Source organism: Electrona antarctica (genome assembly GCF_951216825.1).
Source record: "Electrona antarctica genome assembly, chromosome: 15".
NCBI classification, from domain to species: domain Eukaryota; kingdom Metazoa; phylum Chordata; class Actinopteri; order Myctophiformes; family Myctophidae; genus Electrona; species Electrona antarctica.
In genome coordinates this window covers 17,186,475-17,195,053 of record NC_136796.1, presented here as the reverse complement: position 1 = coordinate 17,195,053, position 8,579 = coordinate 17,186,475, and the positions used below count along the sequence as shown (strand labels likewise).

General features: G+C 43.7%; 1 protein-coding gene across 1 annotated transcript; it reads left to right on the top strand.

The window, feature by feature from the left end:
• Positions 1-4,917: 4,917 nt before the first annotated feature.
• On the top strand, positions 4,918-5,553 carry LOC306937967 (small COPII coat GTPase SAR1A-like; the record flags this gene model as incomplete). Its single annotated transcript, XM_079521990.1, has 1 exon — positions 4,918-5,553. One exon carries the CDS (start codon positions 4,918-4,920, stop codon positions 5,551-5,553), a length of 636 nt encoding a protein of 211 aa, XP_079378116.1.
• Positions 5,554-8,579: the final 3,026 nt, after the last annotated feature.

Sequence of the window (8,579 nt, the reverse complement as noted above, 5' to 3'; positions counted from 1 at the left end):
AAATCATAGATAGCTGAGATAGCTTCAGACTTGATTGACTATCATGTTAATGTATATTTTCATACTGAAACCCTCAATACTGTTCTGTACTTTTAACCCCTACCAAAAACCTCCTGCATGCTGACAATAGCTGATCTACAAGCCCACGTTGTGAGAAAGCTTGTAGATCTGCTATTCATGGCTAATGTTCCCGGGCAGGACAGGGATGCTATAGGGTTCAAGTGGTTAATGTAAAACAAATAATAGGGGGGGAAAGAAAGTTCCAATCACACAAAGATTTGGCAGCCCTCCTGTAGTAACTCTGAAGAGCACCGAGGTGTCCCGGACCGCCTGTTGAAGACCCCTGCCCTAAAATAACACATAGGCCTTGTCCGTGTTATTACAGCTAGTATACTACACACATACTAATATCTACACTACTCCCTTGCCAGCCGTTTCAGCACACTCCCTCCCTGTGTTAGCTGTCATTGCAGCTGCATCATGAATTCAATCTTTTGAGCGAGTTGTTTGTTTAAGGATTACGTTTAGATCAGTAGTTCTCAACCTTTTCAGCCCGCGACCCCCAAAAAATAATAATATTTGAACTGGGGAGCCCCCCACCCTGACAAGCACTTGGAATTGTAGGAGTTGAGGCATTACATTTTGTTTGACTCTGTTCCACCGATAAAAAAATACATACTTTTGACACAGTAATGGTGTTATAATAAATAGCAGATCTACAATCTCACTTTGTGCCACGCTGTGGGCATGATGTACATCTGCTATTTTTGAAAATGTACTTTTGTGGGGTCCCTCGCACAATGCATTTTCAGATCCTTGACCAATTTTAGAACGACTGTCTTAGAGGACTTACTTCTTCAGAGAGTGATACTACTATGCAGTCAACATGCACATTCTAACATTTCCTTCAGAGCATGACCTCTTTGTTATTCATCTGTTTTCTTTGGGGACGGGGTGTGTGTGGTGAGAGTGTCTTTATTTGTATATGATACCCCGGTCCAGTAACCAGGACAGTGCTTCTCAATGTGGTGTCTTGGGTCGACTTCATTTCTGCCTTCGCCACTGCCACTGACCTTGGTGGAGACCAGACCTGCCTCCTCTTGCAATCCCAGGATGTGTCACTATACTAAATAAGACGTTACAATGACCTAATGAGCCACCATGCAAATCTGGTGGCAGGCAGGCAGGCAGGCAGACAGACAGACAGACACCTTTGTGTGAAGTCAGAGCCTTTCTGTTCTTTTAAAGACTCCGAACTATACTTTAAGTCCTGTCGTCGTCGGGCAGAAACCTTGTATCCTTTATGTTTTTACGTTAATTCGTGAATTAACGCCCTACTTTATTCTTTATTAGGGTCCCCATTAGCTTCCACAAAATGGTCGGTCGCTAGTCTTCCTGGGGTCAACACAAAAAATAATACAGACAATAGTTAAAATTGTGCAATATAACTAAAACACACGAGTGTCACGCAAAAGCAGTGAAAATAGCCAATCTACGAGCTCACATCATTGTGAGCTTGTATTGTAGGTTGCGTATTTTCACTACTTTAAACTGCTTCACTGTATACCTTTTTTTAATAATGATAAAAAGGATGGGACAGCCCAGACAGACATTGCAGACATTACAGACAGATGACCTCATGGGAATCTGTCGCTTTCCACATCAGACGACTCAGAAAAGGGGGGAATGATAATGGGGGTCATATGTATCAACACCAAAAGTAGTGTGGTGGCGGGAGCACACTGCTTGCTAGCTGCATTGGCTGGAAGAGACCACCCTAGTGGAATATAAGGACAGCACGGCTGGAAGAAGTAAGTACTAGGCTACTCAGATTTTTGGACCTAACCAGATCAACCCCAGCACATGTACTATGGGGAAAGCTTTCGCATGTAAACCTCTGTGGTCTTACAGAACTGGACTTGAGTCACAACTGTACTTTGACCACTGGTTCCATCCCTCCATGTGTGGAGGGGGAGATCTTGTTTTGATTGATTGATTGATTGATTGATTGATTGATTGATTGATTGATTACTTAAAATTATTAGACAGAAATGCAAACGGCACTAGTACCTCATTGAGGTCCTAAATGCCCGTAGGGCACCCCCTGTAAATAACCTTTTCATCCACTGCACCCCTGAATTATAGCACCTTACATGTATGCCATATTATGGTATGCAAATAAATATGTATATCTTTCCCCTTAACTCATTGACTAGAATTGTTTCAGTCTGCAGTCACTTCAATGCAACCGGATAAAGTCGCAACCTTTTTTTTTTAAGACCCCAAAGTTCACCCCAAAATGAACCAGAAGCTAAAGTTAATGTGGCTAATGTCTCTTGATAAGTCATCGTTAATATTGTAACCGCGGTTGTACATCATGGTTACAATTGGGCTAAAAACGGCGTTTTAGACACTATAGACACTTTTCCAAATGTGATGACCTCATTGTATTTTTGATGACCTCATTTCATTTCTGATGACCTGATCGCATTTGTGAGGACTGCTACAGCCGTTTTTAGCTCAATGACTGTTTTTCGTGCAAAACAAATGCTTGCAATGGATTCAGAATCATGAAAACCCTAGTTTGACCCTCACATGTACATTTTGCCTGCATATAGGTTGTTAATGGTACCCCAACCATAGGTGATAGTAGACACATTTATGAACACATTTGTGAAGAAAGCTAGTGGGAAGCATTTATTTAGCAGATTTGCCAAAAACTTTTCAAAATTTCCCTAATTATTAGTAAAACGGACCTGAGCCACGGCAGCCACTTTGAGAGACCATGCTGTAGGGAAAGTATAGGCAGACTATATATGACCCTTTCTTGAGGGGTGCTAGACGCTCCTATGCACAGCTTTGTGTGTGTGTGTATGAGCACGGAATGTATTGATTTGATTGGCTGATGTATGGTGATAAGAGCGCCCCTCACTTCACACGAGTGTGATTTTTGAGGGGTGCATGGATTTTGAAGATGATATGGCAGCCAAGTCTATATATGACATTGTTTGTTTAGAGTACTTATGATGTTAATTTGCCAAACAAGTCTATGGACTTTGAGGACATTACAATGTTTGCTTAGAGCACTTTAGAGCCAGCCAAGTCTATGGATTTTAATGTTTGTTTAGAGCACTTAAGACTTAAGTATATGGACTTTAATTTATAAGGCACTAAATGACAACTTAAAACGTGATGTGGCCGATATACATTCAGAGGGCACCCCTATATGCCCCGTTTTCCGGGTTTGTGTGAACACAAACGTTGGCTTGTGATTGGCTGATCGCCCCACAGCGATGTTTTGATTGGCTGAGCAAAGTACATATTGAAGATAATAGTGAGGGCAGAAAAGTGAAGACGCCAAAAGTGATTGACCGGAATGACATTTGTGATGATTTGATAGGTTGAGCACGGAATATGATGTCTGACGATGTATGATGATAAGAGCGCACCTCACTTCACACGGGTGTGATTTTTTATTTCTGTCAGGTTGTGTTCACACATTATTGTTGACTGATGATTTGATCCCTCAAATGAACTGAATGACAACGGAAGCGATGCCATAAGGTCCTTTCAAACGGGCAGTGATGAACGCAGACGTTGTCGCCTGGATCAACGACAGGTCTGCTACAGGTCTTCTCAAGAGGGACCGCGACAACGCAAGCGAAACAGAATCCAGGTCTGGTGAGTCGCGGGCGTGTGCACAAAACGAGCACGCGCGCAACAAATTCACGGGACCGCGTTCACATAAATACACTCAATACACTCACACTGTTGCCTCTCACACTCACAAATACAAATGCAAAACAAAGCGGTCAAAAATAGCTGATCTACAAGGTTGCAGTGCTGCTGAGCATGTATCGTTTTTTTTTTAATAGCCAAAGTATAAAATAATGTTTTTTAGATAAAATGACACAGATGCTTTCCCGTCTTAATGGGTTAACGTTCAAACCATTTCACATTATCCAGATTCATGCTGCTTTTCTTCAGTCTTTGTGGAAAACAGACTTCAATCACTGACAGACATGGAGAATATGATTTCAAGGAGGTTTAAGTGGTTCAAATGTCATAGTATACTATTGCTCAAAGGAAGATATGTCGAGCAGCAGCCTCTTATCTCCTATCTTATCTTTAACCTTTTGTGGGGTTTTTTCTTTCTTTCTTGTAAATGTATGCCCTGCTTCAATAATTTTAAACCTTATTCATATCACATCAAGGTCCATTATTTATTTGACATTTGAGCCACGGACCACCATTTGATGAAATTTAGGGCTGTATTTTGCGTGTCATAAGTACCAGGTCTTATTACTTAACTTAAGACCTCGAGTCGTTGTCAATGCCATTTGGCTATTCTGTGTGGCCAAACAGCATTGACCACGCCTCCAGGTCTTAAGTTAAGTAATAAGACCTGGTACTTAAGACACGCATAATACTGCCCTAGCCTCTCGGACCCAAACCTTAAAATAATATGTTGTTACAAGTCCACGCTGTATTGATGTGATACCATAGGAGAGATAACAGGACAACGTTAATCAAAATAACAATTCTTCTACATTCTCTAATTGTGTACTTATTGTAAATTAAGTAATGAAGATGTGTATTTAACAATAATTTTCACATTGTCATTGTAATATCTTAGTAGTATTTTGCCAAGTATTTGGGGGTCTACTTGCAATATCCTCATCATGGCCAACAAGTGAGCTCCAGAGAATCGCTGTCTCAAACTAATCACCATGGCAACATGCTCCAAGCCAGGGTTGACACCATATTTTGGGCACGGCTGGTGATGTCACGGTGACATCCGACCAATGTCCTTCATAAGGCCAACGTTGCGTCTTTAAGCCAACGGGCAAAGCAACGGCCAATGACTCGTCTTCATTATCCGGTATCGACAAAACCCCGAAGTCTTGGAGACAAAAGATGTCTGTGGTAATAGATTGGATCTGCGACAGCGTCAGCAGCGTCCTGCAGGAACTGGGGTTGTACATTAAGTGCGGCAAGCTGGCGTTCCTCGGCCTGGACAACGCGGGGAAGACCACGCTGCTGCACCTGCTCAAGTACGGCAAGCTCGCCCAGCCCCAGCCCACGCAGCACCCCACCCACGAGGAGCTGAGGATCGCCGGGATGACCTTCCGGACGGTCGACCTCGGCGGCCACACAGAGGGGCAGAAGAACTGGCGGAAGCACCTCCTCGACCTCGATGGGATCGTCTACCTGGTGGACTGTGCTGACCATGCGCGGCTCGCCGAGGCCAAGTTGGTGCTGGACGCCGTGCTGGCGGACGAGTCCGCCACCGGCGTCCCCATCCTGGTCCTGGGGAACAAGATCGACCGTCACGAGGCCGTCAGCGAGGACACGCTGAGGAAGACGCTCGGCCTGTACGGCTACACCACCGGGAAGGGCAAGGTGCCACTGGAGGAGCTGAACCTCCGGCCGATGGAGGTGTTCATGTGCAGCATCGTGAAGGAGCAGGGCTACGGGGACGGCTTCCGCTGGCTCGCCCAGTATATCAATAAGAAAAACAGGTGGTTGGCAAATTTGCGTTTACCCTTTTGATTATGGTATGTTGCTCATGATTTTTAAAGATGACAGTCGATTGATTGATTGATTGATTGATTGATTGATTGATTGATTGGTGTACTATTTACTGTGTTCTCTATGCCAGTGATTTCAACTTTTTTTCATTTCAAGGACCCCTGTGTGTTGATATGTAGTAGGGAGTATGCCATAAGGGTCCATTTGGACCCATCACTCATCTCGGGACTCGAAGTTGATTTATTTGCCATTTTGTCCATGCATGCGAGAACAGGTCCTGCACAGCAAAACTGCGTCCTCTCGGTTTCCCCACTTGCTGAAACAGGCACAAAATACTCCATAAGTCCGACTTTTTTCAGAAGTGCTGGCCCGAATGCCAGGCTTCGAACATGCATTGGTAATAATGAATAACATTTTTTTAACCTTTTTTTTTGTTCCTTTTTTTTGATGGTGGTGTGCAGTCAATGCGCATGTAGCTTGTTATCGAAAGAGGGCGATGTCGTGCAGAGGGTAAACCAACTTAAACCTACGTCGTTACATGGGCTGCTTGATGATAGAAATTATACTTGACTGTGCGGGAACATTTTCATTGTCATAATATGGTCATTGTTGTCTTTTAAGGTAGCCTCGCCATGCCAGTAGCAACACCTCGATAGCGATTCTACCCTACTAGCAGGTGTGTGCTAAATCACCCAGTATGACGTTCCACTATTCCACCACTCGACTCCTTCGTCTGAACTAGAAAACTGCTCCAAGGTATATATGCTACGTGCCAATATAATAAACAAACGTCTGGACATGTAGGACCAATCTAGCCAATAATGTGCACACCCTCTTTCCCCCCAATTTAGTCATTATACTATAGACCGGCACCAGTCTACTCGGGAAACGTATGCTCCACCCAGTTATGCAATACCTGTCGGTGAACCCTTTTATGCCCATTATGGGGTTTCTGTGTCCTTCCATGTCTGTCCCATATAATATATGGAGTTCCAAGCAGTGTTAATTTTGTCTATGACGAAAACTGTTTGTCGACTACCTTTTTGAACTGATGAAAACGTTAGTCATCATAACAAGTTATGATGACTAAAACTATGACTAAATTTGCGTCAACAAATAAGAACTAGACTAAAATGGATCACACCGAATCGCCCATTTCCGGCACACAGCTGAGATAAATCGGGCATTATGACGCCCATCAAGGCCCGCCAAGATACATTTTATTAGACTAAATCAACTGTACCTTTAGTCGACTATATTTAGACGACTAAAACTAGACTTTGTGACATACCAATCCCCACGTCTCTCTTTCTCTGCCTTCTCTCCCTCTCCTCCTCTCCCTCTCTTCACTCCCCTCTCTCTCCCCCTCCATCTGCCACTTACATATAACGGGTGGCCCCTGTGGCACACCTGTTATACATGACAGCGACACCAATCACAGTGCACAATACGTACAGACACATTTCTGCCAACGATTTTGAGAACACAATCATTAAAATGATGCAATGCTCAGCCAATCACAGCACTGATTTTGGGGCCATAAATGGTAATACTTCAGCGTCAATCTCGGCGCTATACATGGTAATATTTTGGCACCAATTCCGTCCTCAAATGTGGAGGACATTACCCCCCCCACCCCCCGCGCCTCCTGTGTTTGACCACTCTAAACCTGATAACCATTATGTTGTCATTAGGGGGACGTTTTCGAGTTTCAATAAATACATTTTAAAATATGTTGTGACAAGGTGAAATGGAGCGACACCGTTCAGTGAACCTGTCGGGTTCATCTACAGGTCAGATAAAACTCGTAGTGGAAGCAACGTTTTATTTCATTTGAATTGACTTGTGATGGTGAACATAAAGTAATATGATCTCCAAATCATTCATTTCTGTGATTCTCAACCTTATGAATTTCATGGACCCCCAGCTTTGTATGCGTTTGGCCGCGGACCCCAACTTGATACTAATTTATGTCTGTGACCCAAATCTACACTGTGATATCCTCAGGGTTAACTTAAAGTGTCACTGTGTAACCCTTTTTTAATGAGTAAAATGTAGTTATGTCCAATCTGTAGTGTATGTTAATACAGGGGTTCTCAACGTTTTTGGCCGGGGACCCCCGGAAATGCTTTGGCAATGTCTCAGGACCCCCACCCCGCCCCCTCCCGACCCCCAATATAAATTGACTGCTACAATAACCTTAAACCATTTTGGGCGGGAACCCCTTTTGGTGTTTTAAGCATTGTTATAATTTAGCTATTGAAAAATAGCAGATCTACAAGCTCATAGCGCGCCACCGAGTGGCGCGCTACGAGCTTGTAGGTCTGCTATTTTTGAAAAATCGTGAAAATATATATATATATTTTTTTGAAAATAATTTGGGGACCCCCTAAAATAATTTGGCGACCCCCCGAGGGGTCGCGACCCACGGGTTGAGAACCCCTGTGTTAATACAATATAACTTGGGGTGGCTGGATTTTGTCTCCCTGCACTTCTATCAAGACGTTTAGATCAGTTCCCACTGATGGAATGGTACAAATGGAACCCCCACGGGTCTATTTGGTTCCATTTGTACACTCTCAGAGTTCAATTAACTTTGATTACATTGCGGTCCCAGAGATAGAAATGTCAACGGCCCGCTCTACCTCCTGAGCCACTGCCTGGCGGCTCCATCTTCAGCATCCTTCTCCCAATGTAACCCTCTCCTCTGCATGTCCAAACCATCTCAACATAACCTTTGATTGATTGATTGATAATTGTATTAGACAATAATAAGATGCAAACAGTACAGGGTATACAGTCAAGCACAGCATTGGTCCAAAAGGACAGCACCGAAGAAAGACCTTGCGGTCTTGTTTCCATTCGGGTCCTCCCTTGCTTTATCCCCAAACCCTCAATTCCGCCAACAGCTCAGGCTGCCTCTTGTCTTTTCATCAGTGCCACTGTTTCCAAGTCGTATAATGCATGGCTGGTCGCACTACCCGTCTTATACATCTTCCCCTCATCTTCCTGCCAATACCCCTTCTGTCACAAATCACTCCCGAAAT